The sequence below is a fragment of the Elephantulus edwardii genome, unplaced genomic scaffold (genome assembly GCF_000299155.1).
Source record: "Elephantulus edwardii isolate Elephantulus edwardi_28Jun2011 unplaced genomic scaffold, EleEdw1.0 scaffold00059, whole genome shotgun sequence".
NCBI classification, from domain to species: Eukaryota; Metazoa; Chordata; class Mammalia; order Macroscelidea; family Macroscelididae; genus Elephantulus; species Elephantulus edwardii.
The window spans coordinates 12,046,715-12,070,138 of NW_006399809.1; the positions used below are offsets into that span (position 1 = coordinate 12,046,715).

The window sequence follows — 23,424 nt, forward strand, 5'->3', positions numbered from 1 at the left end:
ATTTGCATCTCTCTTAGAGCTAGGGATTTTGAACATTTCTTCATGTGCTTGTTGGCCATCTGAATGTCTTCTTTGGTGAAGTGTCTGTTCATATCCTGTGTCCATTTTTCAATTGGATTATTTACCTTTGTCTTGTTGTGGTGCTCAAGTAGTTTATAAATTCTAGATATAAGTCCTTTATCTGATATGTCATTCCCAAATACTTTCTCCTAGTCTGTGGCTTCCCTTTTTACACTGTTAGAGAAGATTTTGGATGTGCATAGGGATCTGATTCTTAGAAGGTCCCATTCATCTATTTTTTTTCTCCTGGTTGTAGATATCTGTATAAATCTCAAGAAAAATATTGTAACAAGGAGTTATTTACAAAGACCCAGTATAAGATACAAATATGAAAAATTGACAAGCAACTTGAAATATTTCATTTCTTGCAAGTTAGATTTGGGAGCTCTGGTGGTCTAATAGCAAGAAGCTGCACTGCAATCCCGAAAGTGTGAAAATTATCAAACAATATCATTGATATCACATGCAAGCAAGATTTTGCTGAAGATTATCCAAAAATGGCTGGAACAGCACATCAACAGAGAACTTCCAGAAGTCTAGGCTGTGTTTAGAAGTTGTGATACTAGGGATATTGTACCTAATGTTAGATGAATCTTGGCTGAAAGCAGGGAATACCCGAGGAATGTCAGTGTTTCATTCATTATGCAAAGGCACATTTTGACTGTGTGGATCATAACAAACTGTGCTGACTCTGAGAAGAGTGGGAATCCCAGAACACTGGATTGTGCTTATACGAAAGCTATACTTGGACCAAGAAGCAGTTGTCAGAACAGAGCAAGGAAATACTGCATGGTTCAAAATTGGGAAGGCTGTATGCCAGGGATGTGTCCTATCTCCATAACTTTTCAACCTGTGTGCAGAACGGATTATCCAGGAGGCTGGGCTATATGAAGAGAAATGTGGCATCAGGATTTGTTGAAGATTCGTCAGCAGTCTGTTATGCAGATGACACAACCCTGCTTGCTGAAACTGAGGAGAACCTGAAGCGCTTGCTGCAGAGGGTCAAGGACTGCAGCCTTCAGTATGGATTGAGGCTCAATGTCAAGAACACAAAGATTCTCACCACTGGGCCAAGTGGCAGCATCAGGATGGATGGTAAAGAGATTGAAATTGTTAACAGCTTCAGTTTGCTTGGCTCCACAGCTTCAGTTTGCTTGGCACCAGCAGCCATGAATTTAAAAGACGTATTGCCATGGGAAAGCCTGCTATTACGGACCTCTCCAAAGTACTGAACAGCAATGGTGTCACTCTGGAGACTAAGGTGCACCTGATACAGGACAGGATCTTTGCAATCACTTGTTATGCATCAGAGAGCTGGACAATGACTAGGAAGGATAGAAGGAGAATTGATGCCTTTGAGCTGTGGTATTGGAGAAGAGTATTGAATATACCATGGACTGCTAAGAAAATGAACATACATCCTAGAGAAGGTAAAACTGGGCTACTCCTTGGAGCCAAGAATTCTGAAGCTTTGTCTGACATACTTTGGGCATGTCGCAAAGGAGGGACCAGTTCTTGGAGAAGTATATCGTGCTTGGGATAGTGGAGGGACGGTGCAGGAGAGGAAGACCCTCTTTGAGATGCATTGATTCAGTGACTGGGGTAATGGGGGTAGGTGTGTCAGAGACAATAAGATTGGCACAGGATAGAGCAGGGTTTAGGGCTGTTGTACATAGGGTCACTATGAGTTGCAGGCAACTTGATGGCACATAACAGCAAAAGTTAGATTTGTTCTTAATGGATTTAATATTTTCCCCATAAAAGTTTCCCTAATTCTGTGTTAGAAGAGAACCTTAGAATTTAAATGAAAAATTATACTTATGGTTTAATTTTTGAACTGAAATATACAGTAAAAACTGCAAAAACTGGAACCTGTGTAAAGTTGAAACCTGTCAGAGAGGGAAAACTAAAATATTTCCAGTGGCTAGAGTAAGAGTGGCATCCACTTCCAAAATGGCTTGCCTCCGGAAACTCTATGAACATGGAGAAACAACCAGAGAGAGTTATGCAAGTTCAGGTCTTCCCTTCATAGGGTCGCTATGAGTTGTTTACGACTGACGGCATTTAACAACAACAGCAACAACAGAGTGTGATAGAAAAGTCTGTACCATGTGAGTGATGGGAAACTTGTGAGACCCAGAAAAAGAAGGCTGTCTTCAAGTTCTGACTCAGAGGTCTTTTGCGTGTCACAGAATTGTTTAAGTGAAGCATGGTACATTATAGTCACTGGAAGTCTCAGTTTCATGTATCTAAAGTGATTATGATTATTTAACCAGCCCTTATTACATGGTTTCTTATAGTAATGAAAAGAACGATAATTTAATTTTGATAATTACATAAACACTAATATAAATTCTCTATGTCTCTGATATAATATGAATAATAACAACCCTAAGAACCAGATAATATTATTGTTGTTGTTGCTGCTGTATGCTATTAAGTTGGAACTGAGTCATAGCTGACCCTCCAGCAGATTTTCAGGGGCATAAGTCACATGGGAGGAGTTTGCCCAACCTTCTCCCACAGTGCTCCCTCTTCATAGGTGAGAAAAATAAGGCTTGGAGGAGTGGACTAACTCACTTATAAGCATACGACTAGCATTAGGTAGAGCTAGGATTCATGTTTAAGTGAACCAGCTGCTGCTTCCAGGCTCTTGACCACTAGACTTGTTGTTAACCATGGAATCGTAAGCAACCCATAGTTGGCCATCCAGCAGGTTTTCAGAGGCAGTTAATCACAGGGGAGGAAATTGTCCACCCTTCTTCTATGGAGCAGCTGGTAAATATGAACTGTGTGCCTTTGGGATGGTAGTGCAGCTTCTTGCCAGTAGGCCACCAGACCTCCTTGAACCAACAAACTAGAGGTTCTCAAAGTGTGAGCTCCTGCATCAGCACCACCTAGGAACACACCAGGAATCTCATTCTCAGGCCATACCTCAGACATGTGGAATCAGGAATCTAGGGTAAGGACCAGTAATCTGTGGTTTAACTGCCCATCCTCGTAGTTATGATTGCTCATGGAAACCTGAGAACCACTTCCTGGATCAAGAAAAGAAAAGAAAACATTGTTTTTGCCTTGTCCAAGAGCTTACAGTTTGAAAGTAGAGACAATTACAGTTAAGTATGTAATTATAATTAATCTAGTAAAATTATTCACATTTGATACAAAGGACAATAGGGGAGGAAATTTAAGGTTTTGGTTTTTGAGCTTGAGCAAACTGCACTTTGTTTCAGAGTCATAAGAAGGACAATATTATGGATTTAATTATGTGTCCCCAAAATAAGTGTCACCAATTTGAACCTCTTCTTGTTCTTACAATTTCATTTAGAAATAGGCTGTCTGCTGTGTTAATGAGGGAAGACTAATGTACAGTGTGTCTCAAGTCAAACTCTCAGAAGATATAGAACAGATTAAGAAAACCAGGAAAAGGTCAGAGGAAGATGGAGGGCACACCACATTGAGATCTCTAATATGCTAGGAAACAGAAGTTGAAGGGACAGGAACTTTGATCCTCACAGAGAAAGCCTTTTCCTAGAACCAGCAACCTGACCTTAGATGTATGGCTTCTTAAATCGTAAAATAAATTTGTTTGTTAGAACCATCCACCAGTGGTATTTCTGTTACAGCAGTAATAGATAATTAAGACAGGCAGTCAGTTATGATACTGATAAAATACTTTGGTTTGAACAGAGTGCCAGTCCTGTTTGAATGTATTATTTTCTAAACCTATTAACATATAAGCCTCTGGTGATCTGTTCCATAGCACTGCTAAGCCAAAGGCCACTCCTCTCTTCTGGTTAAAAAAAATCTACTTAAATCTATCTTGGAAGAAATCTGGACAATTTTCTCCCATCAATGCACAGCCTCAGAAACCAAATCAATGGTGGGTCAGATTTGAGTAGGTTCCATTCAGTGGCAATGGGTTAAACATAAACTTATTTAAGGAGTTGCTCTTAATATTTTGACAGAGCACCATAATGGTTTTCTTCTATCTTGCCTATCTCCTGGCTGTGATAGTACCTCTGCTATATTGCTAGAATTGAGATAATTTTAAAGTATCCAGAAGTGATTTTTTTAAAGATCATTTAAGATAATAGTATTCTTTGTATATAGAAAAATTATTTCATATTAAATATTAGAAGCATCAACTTTCAATAATGGTACCTGTTTGACTTATCAATTAACTACAAAAGTAAGCCTACTAAAATGATGGTTGTTGCTTTGGAATAGAACAGATATAAACATTACTAGATGCTGCCTACTAGTTGAGTCATCTCTCATTTTTCAAGGCACAACATTTTAGGAATCCTCACCAGTAGGCTTCCAAGCTGAACAGATTCTTCGCACTTTCATTTGGTTAGAGAGGAATTAGACATAAGCAACATGGGCTGTCTATTCTTTGTTTCTTCTCTTGAGGAGATGACTCTGATATGCACCAGTGTTTTCAATCACTTAAGAGACAATAATTCAATTACTGTATCCTTTATGTAAGAACTGCCATTGCTTTCCATTCACTTCCAGGCCTGACACAAGTAAATCACTTTGATAAAATCCCTTTTTCCCCTCCTAGAGACTAGCATAAGTAATGATACCAGTGATCTACCAAGGACAAAATTAGTGTAATGGATGTCTTATAGGAAAGCAAAATGTTTCATAAAGTAGTGATTCATCATATTATTTAGAAAATGATTCTTCTTGTGTGTATGTGAAAGATGTTTAAATGATAGAAATCCCTTTTAAAATGTGAACACTATGCTCGTCTTCTGTGAATGTAAATGTTTGGATTTCGCAACTTCTGTGCATAAGTATGCGAAACGGAAGACCCTTTGGAAAATCACTATACATAATCTGGACCCAATAATGGCCATTCATTTGTAACTATACAAAGAATAAATAATGGTCTATCTTTTTGAAGTAGTAACAATATAACCTTTGGTTTAAATGTAGAGGACATTAGCAGCAATCAACAATAATGTGAATGCATGTTATAGTTGATATTTTATGAGGAATTCTCAGCTCTGAACTTCTTTTTAATGAACCAGAGTGCCTAAAAAGACAAACTCCTTCAGTATTGTAGTTAGTGGAGTTCTTCATAATTGCATCATTACCAGTGTGGGGAGTATATTGATTAAAATAGACTGCAGCTACAAAATTGATTAATTGGGACCTATGTCAAGTCCAATTATCCTTTCACGCTGACTTCTGCATGTAATATATCCACTGATGCCTGTCAGTGAATGATGTTTTTCCCCTCAACAAGTTAACTAACTCAAAGGACACATCAAATCTGCTTGTAGAGCTGGGTTTAGGATATATTTACCCCCTCTGAAATAGTTTACACTCTAAAAGAGTAAAATGGACTTCAAAATCTTCTATGATAGATACAATTTTATAAAAGAAGTGCAAATCACTTTCTTGTTAAATTCATCCTTGCCTTTAGTGAGAATGTTATGGGGTTTGAACTGAGATTAGTCAAACAGTAGATTAGAGGGAAGAGTAAATTTACAGAGCAAAATAGCTTGCCTGTTTTAGAGAGACCTTTACAGGGCATTGATGTTTATTACCTCCTGTGTGATACACCCTATTGTAAGCAATTCTTGTGCATTGTGTCACAGTTCTTATCCCTATTCTCTTTCTTAATTTCACCTAGGAATTTATTTTCATTATACTATGTCTTTTCTTATTTCATTCTCTTTTTCAGTCTTTCTTTCTTTCTTCCCTTCACATCTCTTTCTCATCAAGTACAGATGCAATATACTTGCTTATTACTCTCTGTAACTCCTAGGACAGTGTCTATTTCATATTAGACACTCAGTAAGTACTCCACTGCCCCATAAATCTTTCTTGTAAGGTAGTTACGCTTTGCAGTTTACAAATAAAGACAGGTTTAGAAAGTAACAAAACCAGAAATTAAAAATTATTCTAGATGAAGGGAGCTCTGGTGGCCTAGTGGCAAGAGGCTGTGCTACAAACATGAAGGTGCATGTTCAAATTCACCAGATGCTCTGCTGGAGAAGGAGGGGCAATCTCCTCCTGTGCCAGTTGGATTTGATTTGATACACAATAGGAAAAAGATTTTTAAAAATTAACTGAGGAAGACCTGAAGCGCTTGCTTCAGAGGGTCAAGGACTGCAGCCTCCAATATGGATTGAGGCTGAATGTCAAGAAGACAAAGATTCTCACCACTGGCCCAATTGGCAGCCTCAGGATGGATGGTGAAGAGACTGAGATTGTTCACAGCTTTAGTCTGCTTGACTCCACAGTCAACACTCTTGGCACCAGTAGCCAAGAAATTAAAAGACATATTGCCATGGGAAAGTATGCTGTTAGGGACCTCTCCAAAGTACTGAAGAGCAGTGGTGTCTCTCTGGAGATTAAGGTGCGTCTGATACAGGCCATGGTCTTTGCAATCACTTGTTATGCATCAGAGAGTTGAACAATGACCAAGGAGGATAGAAGGAGAAGTGATGCTTTTGAGCTTTGGTGTTGGAGAAGAGTATTTAGGGTACCATGGACTGCTAGGAAAACAGATTCATCCTGCAAAGGGTTAAACCGGGTGGCTCCTTGGAGGCAAGGATTCTGAGGCTTCGTCTAACATACTTCGGACATGTTGTAAGGAAGGACCGGTCCTTGGAGAGGGACATCATGCTTGGTAGGGTGGAGGGACAGTGCAGGAGAGAAAGGCCCTCTATGAGGTTGATTGACTCAGTGACTGGGATAATCGGGATGGGTGTATCGGAGACGGTGCGGTTGGCACAGCACAGAGCAGAGTTTAGGGCTGTTGTACATAGGGTCGCTATGAGTCGCAAGTGACTCGACGGCACATAATAACAACAAGAGACGAACTGCTTACTCATTGGTCCATTCATCATCATAATGAATGATTGTAAAGTTTATGATAGCATACCACAGTGATTCTGGAATTCTTTACTTTTATAAAACTTAATATGATTAACAAAATTATCTATCATTATAACAGGTGACCAAACTACCAATGTTAGAGCAACAATTTTTGCTTTTATTCACTGATAGATTATCATAGTCTCATAATGGGTTGTTTGTTGTAATTGTTTGGTGTTGGTTGAGTTGTTGTTGTGTTTGGTTTTTTGCTATTTTTTTGGTTTGGCTTTTTAATTTTTTTTTTTTTTGCAGCAGTCACATGACTTGTGACCTCATGGTAGGAGTTTTTCCCTTTTTAAATTTCTTTTCCTCTTAAAAATTTTTTTATATTCGTTTGCATATAGAATTCCTATACATTGTGTTTCATTTGTATTCAGTATGTTTCACACATTCCTTCATTCACATTATGTTTCATACAAACATTCCCATATATTGCATTTTATAAAATTAATCACCATCGATCTAGGTCCATTATTATCCAGCCTTCTAATGTCCCCACTGGATCTTTCCTATTTCCTTCACCCTTCACTCCACCCACCAAACCCTGTAACCCCGTTATTTCCCCTCTCCTACCAGCACTCCCCCTTCCCACTTTGTAGTTTTCAACACATTTTGCTAGTTAAGCTTCCATATGTACAATAATGGTCTTATGCAATATTTACCCTTATGAAATTGATTTAATTCACTCAGTATAATGCACTTGGGTCTCTCCCATGTGATTTTTTTTTTAAATAGTTGCTCCTGAGTGTTGCATAGTAGTCCATTGTGTGAATGTGCCACAGTTTCTCAATTCATTTGTTATTGATGGATGTTTGGGCTGTTTCCATTGTGTTTCCGTTGTAAATAATGCTGCTAAGAATATTTGTGCATAAATCTCCATTTGTGTCTCAGTTCTATTTTCCTCAAAGTATATTCCTAGCAGTGGAATAGCTGGGTCATAAGGAATTTCTATGTACAGCTTTTTGAGGAAATGCCACACTGCCTTCCAGAGTGGGTGTACCATTTTACAATCACAACTCTGTGTGTATGAGAGTTCCAATTTGTCTACATCTGATACAACATTTATTGCTTGCTGTCTTCATACATTTTGCTACTGGGGTGAGATAATATTTCATTGTGGTTTTGATTTGCATCTCTCTTATTGCCAGTAATTTAGAGCAACTTTTCATGCGTCTGTTTGCCATCCGAACATCTTCCTCTGTGTAAAGTCTATGTCTTTTGCCCATTTTGTAATGTGTTAACAGTCTTTTTCTTGTGGAGGCCCTGCACAATTCTGTAAACTTTCACTATAAAACCTTTGTCTAAAATGGCATTGCCAAATATTTTTTAACCAGTCAGTAGGGTTGTTGGTTTTGGTTATGGATTTTTTTCCCCCACATTCTTGGGAAAAGTTTTTGATGCATGCAGGGACTTAATCTTCAGAAGGTCTCATTCATTGATATTTATCCTCTCCTGATTGTGCTGTGTTTGCCATTTTCTGGCTGTATTTGCCAGTCTATTTAGTCTATAGGCTAAGACCCCATTTGTCTCTTATGATCTTACGCCATGCTTTGCAACAATTCTAAATTATATATGCAAGTTAAAAAGAACTAGACTAATCAAAAGAACTTTGGAAAAGAAAACCAAAGATAGGGTACAGAAAGAATCTCAAAAAAATTAGCTTCCCTTCAGAAACCCTATGAACCTGGAGAAAGAATAAAAGTCACACAAGAGTCTAGGACTTTTGTTCATAGGGTTGCTATGAGTTGCCTACGACTCGACGGCACTTAACAACAACACAGTGATTATAGCAATATGGTAATGGCATTAAAATTAACATAAAATATTAATAATACAGAAGAAGGAATTTGAAAATAGATCATTATCCATACTTGTATACATACAGATACATGAATTTTTTGAGGAGCTTTATTTTATGAGATTTTTTATAGAACAACCTCAAACTGGAAACAATTACAATAACCATCAGTAGGTGAATAGATTAACTACAATAGATCCGTAATATAGGAATTCTACTTAGAGTGTGAAGGAATGAGTTATTATACATATTACAGTATAGATGAGTCTCAATATAATTGTATCCAAATGAAAAAAGATACTAAAGCTATAATTAAAAATTTCCAGAAAATGTAAGCTATCTGTTTTGAAGTGGAAATCAAGATTTTTTTTATGAAAAATGAAATGGACACCAAGTAATTTGGATATATTTCTTTTGCTTGTAGTAATGGTTTAACTGTTGTTATTAGGTGCCATCGAGTTGAGTATAACTCATTTGCAACCCTATGAATAACAGATCTGAACCATCTCCTATTCTGTGCCATCTTACCCATTGTGGCATTCACCATGTCAGTCTACCTGGTTGAGGGTCTTTCTCTCCTTCGCTTCCCTCCACCCGTCCCAGCATAATGTCCCTCTCCAAGGAATAGCTCCTCCTAGCATCATACCCGAAGTATGTGAGGTAAAGCTTCATCATCCTTGCCTCCATAGAGCACTCTGGATGCATCCTGTACAAGACATATTTGCCTGTTCTTTTGGCAGGCCATGGGATATTCAGTGTTCTTCTCCAGTACTATAGCTCAAAGGCATCAATTCTTCTTCTATCATCCCTATTCATTGTCCAGCTCTCGAATGCATAGCAAGTAACCAGGAGTATGGCCTGAATCAGACACACCTCAGTCCTCAAACTGACATCATTACTCCTCAATAATTTGGAGAGATCCCATTATACTTTCCCAGTACAATATTATCTGCTGACTTCCTGACTGCTGGTACCAAGGGTGGTGATTACAGAGCAAGGCAAGATATAGTTGTTGATGGTTTCAATCTCTTCTCCAACCATCATGATATTGCCAGCCCAGTGGTAAGAATTTTTGTTTTCTTAATACTGAGATTCAATCCATATTGAGGAGGACATTCTGTGGTCTTCTACAACGAGTGCTTCAAGTCTTCCTCACTTTCAGTAAGCAAGGTTGTGTCATCTGCATAAAGCAGGTTATTGATAAGTCTCTCTCTGATCCTGATGCCACATTCCTCTTCACAGAGTCCAGCTTCTTGAATAATTTGCTCAGTATACAACTGAATAGATATGGAGAGAATACAACCCTGAGACACTCCTTTCCAGCCACTCCTTTTTTTCCATTGAATCAGATCTGTCTAGCACAGGAGGAGATTGCCCCTCCTTCTCCAGCAGAGCATCTGGTGGATTTGAACCATGTACCTTTGGAATTGCATTACAGCTTCTTGCCACTCAGCCACCAGAGCTCCCCTGACACTCTCCCTTCTTAATTTTAAGCCATACAGTGTTCCCTCTTCTGTTGGCACAACAGCCTCCTGGTCCAGGTGTAAGTTCCACAAGGACACCATTAAGTGCTCTGGAGCTCCCATTCTTCTCAGTGTCAGCCACAACTTGCTATTATCCATACACTCAAATGCCTTTGCATAGACAATAAAACACAAATAGACATTTTTCTGATATTCTATACTTTCATCCAGGATCCATCTGGCATCCCCAGTAATATCTCAGATGCCATGGCCTCTTCTAAATCCTGCTTTAACTTCTGGCAATTCTCTATCTGTGTGCTCTTCTATCCATTTTTTAATGACTTTCAATGATTTAGTCATTGCAGATACCTCTTTTAAAAGATATAACCATTGACTTTACACATGAATCTCACTTGATGGGTTGCATAGGAATCAAATTGACTACATCTGTGGCATAAATCATTGGAGAAGCTCAATATCAGCAGTCAAAACTAGGTTAGAGGTGGGTTAGACTATCAGTTATTCACATATAAATTCAAATTGAGACTGAAGAAAATAGAAGTCCACAATAACCAAGATAAGATTTTGAATCTATTCTCTCTGAATTTCAAGATCTTCTTAGGAATAGGTTTGAGGCACTGAACACCAATGATCAAAAACCAGATGAATCATGGGAAGATATCAAGGATATCATCCATCAAGAAAGCAAAAAGTCATTTGAAAAACAGAGGAGAAAGAAAAAAATGACATGGGTGTCAGAAGATATTCTAAAATTACACTAGACCATTAAGAAGCCAAACCAAAGTGAATACATTCTGAAGAAGCGTGTAAAAGAATAGAACAGAAGATTTCAAAGGGCAGCTCAAGAGAACAAAGTATTATAATAGAATGTGTAGAGAGCTGGAATTAGAAAATAAAAAGGAAACAACTCACTCTGCATTTCTCAAGCTGAGAGAACTGAAAAAACAAATGTAAAACTTGAGTTGCAGGGAGCTCTCGTGGCCTAATGGCAAGAAGCTACACTGCAATCCCAGAGATATGCAGTTCGAATCCACCAGATGCTCTGCCAGAGAAGGAAGGGCAATCTCCTCCTGTACCAGTCAGATCCGATTTGACAGTACACACACAAAATAATAAAATAAAATTTAAAACAACAACAACAAACAAACAAACTTGAGTTGCAGTATTGAAAGATGCCGTGAGAAAGATATTGAATGACCCAGAAAGCATCAAAAGAAGATGTAAGGAATACACAGAATTACTGTACCAAAAAGAACTGGTTGACACTGAAAATTTTCATATGAGCAGGAGCCAGTGGTAATAAAGGAGGAAGTGGAAGCAGCATTGAAGGCACTGGCAAAAATAAGGCCCCAGGAATCAATGGGATGCCAATTGACTTGTTTCAATTAAGAGATACAGCCTTGGGTGCACTCATCAGTCTGTGCCAAGAAATTTGAAGGACAGCTGTCTTTCCCAAGAAAGGCGATCCAGCAGAGTGTGGAAACTATTGAACAATATCATTAACATCGCATGCAAGGAAAATACTGGTTTCACTAGTATGTATGTATATTGAGTTTACCATATTGTCCATTTTAAATATGTGCCATTTTATTGTTTGTTAATTATACCTCCTTGTACCTTTTTGTGGTTTTTGTTGTTGTTATTTGTTTTTTAAAAGAAAACCAGATAGTTCAAATGGATAGAAAGTTTAAGAACTACTGCTCCTAGTTACACTCCATAGAGCTAGGCCTTGCAGACATCATTTTGCATGTCTGTAATTCTGTAAATATTACTGTTGGGAAATGGAAAATTGATCTATCATTCATCTTCTCACCTCCACCTGGACTGCTTAATCAAAAGCGTTGGGTAGGCCATTTCTCGATAATGGAGGCTGGGAATTGAGTTTCTTTTTCAATTTCTTCTCCTTCTGGAGAAGCCTTCCTCCACGTTCTGGGTATACTATAAATTTTGTCTTTTCTCTGTGCATCTGTTTACCATTTGATGCCTGGCCAACCCCATTTCTATACATGTTTCTTCTGACGAAGAAAGGGTTCTTCCTCTGTGGCATGAGAGGAATATATATGCAATGACTGTGGTATGTGCAGAACAAAAACCCAGCAGTGACTGTGGGCCATGGTCATGGAAGCCATGTGGAACTAAGGCCAATATTGAAATCTGGCCTTAATCTATCTATGTGTAAAACGCTATCCAGTTTGTGCCTATGTGTATGATATGCTTTTGTTGGATCATGTACTCCACAGTAGCTGTCCATCTGGTAGGTTTTCACAGGCAGTTAATTGCACAGGATTGCAGCCCAACTTCTTGCCACTAGGCTACCAGCTATATATAGTCTTTAAAAAAAAATTCCAAATGAAAATATGCTATGTATATTTCTGTTGTTGTCATGTTCCATTATTGTATCTTAGAGATAACTTTATTTCAATAAATGTAGATGACCTTATTTTTTTAAACCATTATACACCAATTCATTGGATGTAGATTTTGCCTGATACCAGTAAGTTTTACTATATGTGGTGATGAGTTGTTTTGGTTTTTTTCTCTTTAGGTGGTGACATTGAGTTGTCTCTGACTCATAGTGACCCTGGAAACTATGCCATTGTTATTTCAAATATCAGCAGAATCTCCCAGGTTAAGAAAGATTACAAAGCAGGACAGGCCATCCACAATTGCTTCCTGTAGCTTTCATGTGAACACAATTTTAGTCATAATTTGTTAAGTTCTACACAGTCAAATGCCTTTGTATAATTAATAAACTGTTTTATTTTTGGCAGTTCCCTGTAAATGTTTCAGCCATTATTAAATAATCTTCTGTAAGATTTTACTTGTGTGTGATATTAATGATAGTATTTGATAATTTCCACAATCTCTTGGATCTCTTTTATGGAGAATAGGAATTAATATGAACTTCTTCCAGTCAGTAGGTCGTGTTGCTGTCTTCCATACTTTTGGTGAGCATGCTTATGGTTTCATCTGTTTCTGAAAACTCCGCAATTGCTATTCCATCAGTTCTTGGTGCCTTATTTTTCCACTGCCTACAGTGCAGCTTGGACTCCTTCCTTCAATACAGTTGGCTTTTGATCATATGCTACTTCCTGAAATAGCCTCAGTTATTCCTTTAGTACAGTGACTTTGTGTATTCCTTCCATTTTCTTTTGAGGCTTCTTGGATCATTCAAAATTTTGCCCATAGATTCCTTCAGTGTTGCAACTCTGGTTTGAATTTGTTCTTCAGTTTAAAAATGCTAAACATGTTCTTCCCTGGAGTTTTCTTACTTCAGATCCTTGCACATTTTATTATGATACTTTGTCTTCTAGAGGTGCAATTTGAAATTTTTTGGTTTGGTTTCTTTTCATTTCAATGCAAATGTCAGTTTTTTCTGACATTCATTTTGGTCTTTTATTTCTTCCCCATCTTTGTAATAGCCTTCTACTTTCTTCATGGATGAAGTCATTTCATAACTCATCTGGTGAACACATTAGTGTTCAGTGTGTCAAATCTATTTTTAATACGAATGTTAAATTCTCTTGGGATACTCTCAAGGACATATTTTAGTTCTCATGGACTTATTTTCATTTTCTTCACCTTCAATTTGATCTTGCATGTGAGTAGTTGATGGTCTACTCTATAGCAACCCCTGGCCTTGTTTTGACTACTGATACTGAGATTCATCAAAATCTCTTTCCACAGATATAGTAAACTAATTCCTGTTTTCTCTATCAGATGAGATCCACGTGTACAGTTGCTGTTGATATTGTTTGGGCTTTTGGTAAAGTATTTAAAATTACTAAATTATCCAGAAACTTAAATAAATATAATCATTTTTTTAAATAAAAACAAATAATGCAAATCATCATTCGTTAACAAGCATAGAAAATGCATACAGGCTATGATAAAACAACATGGATAGTTGAGGTAATGGAGAATTTGAGACTTTCTGACACAGCTGAGTGTTCATTGGAGGCAAAGATGTTATAACTTCTTACATTTTAGACCTGTTGTTAGGAGAGGCTTTTCTTTGGAAATGGACATCATACTTAGAAAGGTGGAGGGTCAGCGAAGGAGAAGAAGACTCTCACCAAGATGGACTGAACAAATGACAAATGATAGCAAGGTTGTGGAGAGATTGAAACTCTTATTCACTTCTGATGGGAAGGCAAAATCATAAAACCACTATGGACAGTGATCTGGGGCTTCCTCCAAAAGTTGGAAATAGAAATCCTACTTGACCCAGCAATTCCACTACTGGGAATATACCTTAAAGAAACCAGAGCCATGACTCAAACAGATGTGTGCACACTTACATTTATTGCTGAGTTATTCACAATAGCAAAGAGCTGGAAGCAACCCAGGTGCCCATCAATAAACAAATGAACAGAAAATCTATGGTACATTCACACAACGGAATACTACACAGCATTAAAAAGTAATGAATTCATAAAACATTACACAACACGTAGGGGTCTGGAGTACATTATGCTAAGTGAAATGTCTCAGTCACAAAAGGAAAAATACTGCATAACACCACTGTTAATAGGACAGGCATTGGAGATGGGGATAGAATGAGGAAAGAGTGGATAGATAATGAACACATGAGAGGAAGAACTGTCTGACAGGAATATATGATTATGCATTTTATGTGTAAGATCAATCTGGAACACGTGGTGCATCATGGGATGGGCTGGAGGTAGGGGAAGAAAACATGCAAGAAGAAATAAAGTATATTACAAAATCAAAGATGGATTAATACAATATCTGTAGCAATGGACTCAAATGTGTTGAGGATAATAAAGATGGTATAAAGATCAGATCAATTGTTCACAGTCTCTATATCATACTTTATTAGACAGCACTTAACAACAACAACAACAACAACAAAGCTTTATAGGAATGGGGAGTAAGAATATCTTCAAATATGGGTACAAATATGGATGTCTATGACACACAGAAGTCCCAAATTCTCCATTATTTCATCTGTCTGCTTTGTTATATCCTATATACATTTGTTCGGTTTGTTAATGAACCTTGAGTTGTTTGGTTTGGGTTTGTTTTTTTTTTTAAATATTACTAATATGTTGAACTTTGGCCAACATTTCTTCTGATAATGAGATAATGAATGGCTAAATTTTGTATCAGTTGATTGTTTTATATTCATTACCTGATGAAATAAATGAAAAGTTCCATTATCGATTCTTGTAGCAAATTCATCCACTTATTATTTTTTTTCTGCCATCAAGCTCTTTGCTCCGTTGTATTCTGGGATTTCAGAGGATTGCCTGTTTAGCTGTTTGCCTGCCTTTATCTCCTGAACCCATGTTGCTGAGGAGTTTCCAATAGAATAAACAGACATATTTTTAATATCTTCTTTCCCTTGGGTGGTTACTTGTATCTGAAAAGAAATGTTGTTACCAATTAGAAAAATATCAGTAAGATTCTCTATGTCTTCAGGTGTTAGCTGCTCTGCAATCCTGAAGGTATGCGGTTCAAGTCCACCAGCTGCTCCACAGGAGCAGCAATTAACTGACCCTACCCACTGAGGGTCAGCTATGGGTCAGTTCCAACTCTATGGTACACAACAACAACAACATACTCATGACATATCATTCTCTAACACAGGGAAAGTGTGGAAAGCCTGATCCAAAAGCATTCCTATGCCCGCTCACCCATTCGTACCTATGGAGAGGAGGATATCCTGGGAGATGAGAGTCAGACCTCACAAAGTCGAGGTAAGACAGCTTCTTGGCTGTGGAAGTACTGATAGTAGGAACACCTAAAAGAACACGGAGAACAGGAGGTTGCTGAAACTTCTAATCCTAGTTGTTTGTATTGCCATACCCAGAAAGTATTTAGTGAGCCTTGTTAGGAGAAAATTCTCACTGAGGCTGACTCTCACAATAGTTATTATTATTTATTATTATTATTATTATTTTCTTTAGAAAAAAGTTAAATATTTGTGCAGCCTGAAGATTATTTTATTGTCCAGTAAAAGGGATTAGTACTTTGTTGTCCATGATTCACTACAAAAGCGTCATTTTATAATCTGAAGATGAGGGAATATTTTGTGAAAATAAAATTTTTTTATTAATTTTAATGAAAGTTTACAGAGACTTAGGATTTCCAATCATTCATTGTTGTACTTTTCTCCTTTCCCACCCCCTCTCCCCATTCACTCTTTTCCTTGAATAGTAAAAGAAAAACTCTTTCATTATTATTCAATCCCTCCCCCTAAGTCCATTCCACTGTGCAGCCTTCCTTCATTTTTGACTCCTGTCATGACAATAATACCCAATCATATATCCCTTTTAAACAGTTCTTTCCCTCATCTGTTTCAATGCAGTATACATCATTCCTCCCCTCCTTCTCTGTCTTCCCTCAACCCCAGTGTCAGTCCTGTTTTACAACAGTGGCCCTATGAAAATAAAATATTTTCAGAAAGAGAATTCTCCTAGAGAAGGGCATTATGTAAAAATGGTGACCCATCCCATGGGAGAAGGAGAGAATGCTAAAAAGTTTCTGTCACAGTCACAAGCAGGAACCTCTGCCACCTAGGCACAGAATCCCAAGAAACATGGCCAGAGGAGTATGCGGCCCTTGGAACAGAAATGTGTGTAGGAAGAGAGCCCTTCACATTTATTAATGTTAATAATATGGGATAGCACCATCATCACTTCTAAACTAAAACATCTGACTTTGCTATAACTAAATTCAAACTAGTCACTGATACACAATCAGAAAATGTTGTGTCAGGTCTTGTAAATTGTAAATGTTGCAGGTTAAGACATCCCCTGTGGGTTCTCACTGTGGCCTTGGAAATCAGCCAGCACTGTTGATGCTTTCCCCTCTTTCTTTGAGGAGATGCTACAGAGGTCAGAAAAAGGGAGTCAGGTCATTACACTCAAGCTCATAGTGTTTATCTCCTTTTGTAGAGTATACAGGCCATCTAATGACTTTGTTATCTTTCTGTTTAGTTAATTGTCTCTTCCATGTTACTGGTGCTAGCTGGCTGTCCCTACATGGTGGAATAAAATGCTGCAGCCTCTCCATGATTGGTTATAGATTGTACCACCGTGGTTAATGGGATTTTTATTGGCTAATTTTCCGATAGTGAATCACCAGTTCTTTTATCTTGGTCCTCCTTAGACTGAATGTTACTGAAACCTCTCCAGCATCATAGCAACATGCAAACCTCCACTCACAGATGGGGGGTGGCTATGCAATGAGGTGCACTGACCAAGAATTGAGTCCAGGTCTCTTGCACGGAAGGCAGGAATTCCACCATCCATCAATGCTCTCTTTTCCCCTTCATACAATATGTAAATGATATATTCTATATAGTAATGCAAATAATATCTGTAAACATAGATTTGCTTAGTGGTTAACAAGTTCATCATTTTGAAATGATAAATATGTTAAACAATTTTGAAAATGGATTACTATTTAAGTCTCAATGCTGATGAGTTGTTTTTCTTTCCAGGCTCAGCCTTTACAACCTCTGATAACTTGTCTCTCACCTCCTGGGTATCATCTTCAACAAGTTTTCCTGGATTTCAGCATCCACAGTCCCTGACTGCTCTTGGTACCAGCACTGCATCTATAGCAACACCCATTCCTCATCCCATCCAGGGCTCTCTGCCTCCATATAGCCGACTTGGGATGCCTCTGACCCCTTCGGCCATTGCCAGCTCCATGCAAGGGAGTGGCCCAACATTCCCTTCATTCCACATGCCCCGATACCATCACTACTTTCAGCAGGGGCCCTACGCTGCCATTCAAGGACTGCGCCATTCCTCTGCTGTGATGACACCATTTGTATGACTGTTCCAGAAATAGGAGAGTCCAGACCCAGAATGTGCAGTCTGGGTATAGAAGGATAGGAGAGGGTTGAGTGGTCGGGATATGAGGTGTTAGAGCAGGGACTCTCTAAGGACATGGGATCTGTTAAAGGGGAGAGCTGGACTCACAGTAAACCTTCCACAGAGAAAATACACCAGAGACTGAGACTGATCTGTAGCTCTGGGACAGCTGTTTGGCTCAGTAATGATTCAGCCAAACCTTGCTGCTGGTAGGATATCACCTTGCCCAGAAAGTTCAAGAATGCAGGCCAGACGAACCTTATGTGTATTCTTCCTTGTGGTTAAAAAATGCTGTGTTGATGCAGTAATGTATAAAATCAATGTGTATAGGTTTTCTTTCTGCTTCCACCGGTAAAGATAATTTTTCAGAGGCAATATTATATAACATACTGATCATAATGTTTAACTTAAGTCAATCTCTTCCTGTAGAAAATAAGAGGCAATAGAAGGATATTTGTAGTGCTATAGCCTAAGCATGTTTAGTTTTCCTTTGTGTTAGTTTTCTGGGAAAGGAGCTGAAATAATGCTAATGTATCCTGGTCTGTGGATGAATAGATTATAATTACCTCACAAAATTCTTTTGTAACGTTGAGGGGCCAGTATCTGACAAGCTCAGTTTTCAAAGTCTTCTTTCTTCCTTATTCTCTAAATAGTTGCCATTATTGTAGGAAAAATCTTGCACAGAAAATTGTAAAGCAAGATCCTATATATGTTACATTGTAAAGCTGAAGTTTTCTTTTTCTGGGCTGGCATTCTAAACAACATTGCTTCCTCATTCACTGAAGAACACCTGGAGCCTAGAGTGCATGATGCTATGTGAGGCTTTTCTTCAAGAACAACTGCAATAAAAAGATGACTACCTTCTTCTGGAAGGAACTTCCCTGTCATGGGTACCAAAGGTCCCTTCTTTTTCACTTGAAAGTGCTTATGGGTGTTAAAATACACTGGGCCAAATTTTCTGTCTGCATCTTTGGTAAATCTGAACAATGTTGCTACTTATTTGCTGTCACCAGCTGAGACAAATTTGTGAATCCTGGTTATGAGGCTATTACATCACAATTTGCTAGATATCAATGTCCTTTAAATTCATGAAAAGCTGTGTTCATTTAATTGCTTTGTCCTTTTTTTTCTTTTTCTTTCTTTCTTACCCTCAGTGAGTCTTTACTGTTAATCCAGGTTCATAACATGAAATTTCATGTAAGGGATGCCCCGAAACATTGCAACATTGGTAGTGCTTATTTGTAAATTTGAAGCATCTTTCCATTTTATTCTCAACTGATACCTTCTTCAAGCTTTGTTTAATGTTTATAACAATAATTAGTTGTATTTTAGGTATATGTAATTTGTATATTCTTTGAGTAACTTATATCTAAGCATTTATAATTGAGATAATATATCTGATACTTTGCTATAACATTTTATTACTATATGATGGAGACTCAATCAAATTAATTTGCCTTTTAACTTAGATATGCCTACCAGTTACAAGGTATCATCTGTCTTCTTAGGAAGGAAGAGTCCCCAAAACTCTTCTTTTAATTTCGTTATTATATGTAATATTCATTCTATTCTGCTTTATATGCAAAAATATTGAATCTGCTTTTAAAAAAAGATGGAAAATACCACTGTTTAAAGTAGATGCATATTTGAGGAGAAAGGCTCCATATCAGGCTCCAGTAGGATTTTATTTTAGTAAGTTATGGTAAGTTTTACCATATCAGATGCCTTCTTTTGGGTGTTTCCAACCTGTGAAACACAGCACAATTACAGAGCCTGTCTATGTGATGCCATTGTTGGACCTTGCACTTACTTTCTCCATAGTATCTCAAAGTGGATTTGTGAAGATGGATGGGCTACACTAACAAAGCATCTCTATACCTTGTAACAGAAGACTCCATAGGCTAATTTCTGACTTCTTCATGTTACTTCCTTATCCATTGGTCATTTGTTTTCAAACATAGCACAAACATGCATTACTTTTCAAAAGCAGCAACAATATGTAAACTAAATATCCATACAGCTGAGGGTTTCATATTTAATAGTTGGTCTGTTGCCAGCGGTCCTTTTAATACAGAGTATTGCTGCTTAAGCAAGAATAATAAAAGATGCTATTTTACATAATGCTACTTAATACCTAGATAAATTACTGGCCTACTGAAGTGAATCATGTTTGAATTATCTTTCCAAAGAGAACAAAAGGATTACTGCTGTACTATTTTGACATTTCTCCCGTTCTGTGTGTCCAAAAGTAGGTTTGTGTACTTTTGCTAAATACAATTTTGCATCAGTGTTCTCTGTATTCATCATTTCATTTTGTGGTTAAGCAATATAAGTCTAAAATTACTATAGTTCTTGGAGAAAAGCATCCACTAAAATATCAGAGCATACTCTTGCAAAATCCTACCTACTGTTCTAGTTGGATGTGTCTTTGAAGTATTTGGTATGATTTGAATAAGTGAATAGAAGCACAAGTAAAATGGAGTTGAACCTAATTAGAGTTGCTGGAACCATAGAAACTAGGGGATGGATAGAAACTGACCCCATCTGGACCTCTCTGGGAGTCTGTTGTTGGTGTAAACAGTGAACACTCACTGCTTACAGAAAAGATGGAGGTTTGAGTCTACCCAGAGGCACCTTATAGTGAAATCCTGGTAAGCTAATTCCATAAAGTCAGTCACAAAAGTCTGACACTTCTCCCTGCCACAGGTGGGGTCAGCGTGAGTTACACTAAATGGCAACTGTAAGGTTTTTTTAACTGGCCTCTTTGAGGTTGAAAGAATCATTCGGGCTGTTTATTCTTTTTCACCCTCCTGTTCATTCTTGATTTCCCCCCTCCCCTTTTTCCTGGCTACTGATTCTTATTTAACTCACTGGAAAATGAATATCTAAATTCCAAATCCTATTCTGTGAAAAATAATTATAAGAATGAGATAATTAGTGTAAAGTCAATTATATAATAAAAAGCATGAGTTGTAGGTTATCTGGTATAAATGCAGGGTTGTCATAAGCACATTATAGTATCTAAAAGTAATGACATCCTGTTTGACCCGCTTCACCAAGCCCTAAGGAATGAACAGTTTATTGAGATCTACTTTTGTGATTTGACAAGAGATTGGGTAGATGATAGGTTTTATAAAACATTTTTTAATATTACTTTAGAATGGAAGGAGTTTTGTAAAAAATAAAAGGAAGGTTACAAACTCCAAAGACTTCAGAAATAAATATCCCAATACTTCTTGAATGTGATTAAATTAAGAATTAATTTGTAAATATTCATTAGGCATATAATCCACAAGTATTTTTTGGCCCTTGTTTCTTCTCCAAGTAATGTCAACCCCATCCTTCTCTTAAAGTATCCCAGCAATAAGGACAAAAGAGATCACAAAATTTTGTTGAAATAGCTTCTAATATATCTTGACAAAAAAAATATAAATTGTTGTATTTTACTTCTCATGAATTGACTGTCTTTGGGATGGGTTTTTTGTTTTGTTTTTTCAGAAACCTAGGAGAACTTTTATTTTCCTTAAAGGATAACATTTGGATATCTTGGTTTGGTTTTCTTAATGCTCTCACAGTTCTTGTTTGCTGTGTCAATTTGTTTAACAAGTTGTGTGAGAACAGTCACCATTAACAAAGTGTGTGTGCTGGGGTGGGGGGAAGGGAATGGGAAATGTTTTATGAAAAAAGAAGTTATAAGCCTAATTCATGAAGTAACAACTAATGAAGTTTCTTTTTAAGTGCAATATATTTATTTCTGCTAGAAATGTATTATCAGCATTATGCAATATTTGAAGCATTACATGTTATTTGTAAACAGCTTAAAATTATATATTACCCAAAATTGTACAGAAGTACACCTCTGACTATTTGTTTCTTTTGTTAAAAATAGCTTAGAATTGAGATCTCTACTGACACCCTTTTACACCTTTCATTATCTTACACATTTTGCCTTGTGGTTTTGATACCCATTTCCTCACCTGCAAAAAGAGAAGGTTTAAATAAGGGCAAAAGATCACAACTAGCTTCTGGTGAACCACACAAAACCCATAACACTGGTTTGACTAAATAACATTTTGTGTCTTCAATGGCCGTTGAAAGCTTTTAGGAAATACATTACTCTTTAGTTCAAGTCCTTCTAATTGCTCATTTTTTATGCCATCGCCCTTTCATTGATTCTACCTGTTGAAAACTCAAGAGCATTTGCACCTCTTTTTACTAAATTAAGGGAGGTTTAGTGGTCCAGTAAGGGAGGTTTGGTGGTCCAGTAAGGAGTTTTATCTGCCAGCCAAAAGACCAGTTGTTCGAAGCCATCAGTAACTCTGATGGGGTGGTGGTGGGTGGGTAAGACAGCCTTTTCTCCGAGGGTCAGCTGTGAGTTGATGCTGACTTGGGGGCAATCAACTAGTCAGGGCACTAAGTGTTGCCCAAGACTCCTGTCTTTCATGCAAGCCATGAGCATTTAGATGTGCCATGTTGATGTTACAGCAAGTAAGCTGACACAGGGAACATTAGCTAGACTCAAAATCTTTATCTTTCTCCTATATGATAGTCTTCAAAACATTTGCTGTTTGATATATCTACTCCTCTCAGGGTCTTGAATACTTTTCTTTTTAAAAACTCTTACCTGGAATGATTCCAAATGCTGCAAATATATAAGAAGGAAACTTGTAAATTCTTTAGACACGTTCACTAATTGTTAATTCTTTGCCCCTTTGCTTTATCTTTACTTTGCATCTGCCAATGCATACAGACAAATCTACATACAGAAAATATATCCACAATTTACTTATACAAATATTTAAACTTCTATATATTCTACTATCCCTAAATAATTTAAAGTATATTTTCCCTAAAAACAAGAAGACCCTGTTAAATGACCACAGTAGAGTTTGTACCTTTAGAATATTTAATAATGATAGTACCATCTATGGGGAAGTTGTGTCAAATGATCCAATAACGTCCTTGATGGTTGTTGTTATGTTCTGTCGAGTTGCCTGCCCCTCGTAATGACCCGATGTACAACAACAGCCCTAAACCCTGCTCTATCCTGTGTCAATCTCACTGTGTCCCACACACCTTCACCCATTACCCTAGTCACTGAATCAATTCATCTCATAGAGAATCTTCCTCTCCTGCGCTGTCCCTCCACCCTCCCAAGCATGATGTTCCTCTCCAAGGACTGGTCCCTCCTCACAACATGTCCAAAATATGTCAGACGAAATACCAATCCCATTCTTTAACGAGATGGAAAAGGCAATCTCCAATTTCGTATGGAATGGAAAAAAGCCCCGAATAAGCAAAGCACTCCTTAAGAATAGAAGAACGGTAGGAG

General features: G+C 37.6%; 1 protein-coding gene across 1 annotated transcript in view; it reads left to right on the plus strand.

Annotated features, from left to right (window-relative positions):
- The window catches only part of TBX20 (T-box 20), an 80,000-nt gene extending 61,946 nt beyond the window's left edge, over window positions 1–18,054 (plus strand). Inside the window, exons 7-8 of the mRNA XM_006887595.1 lie at window positions 15,856–15,965; window positions 17,714–18,054. Coding sequence (XP_006887657.1) covers window positions 15,856–15,965; window positions 17,714–18,054 — 451 coding nt within the window. The remainder of the gene's footprint in view (window positions 1–15,855; window positions 15,966–17,713) is intronic.
- The last annotated feature ends 5,370 nt before the right edge of the window (window positions 18,055–23,424 follow it).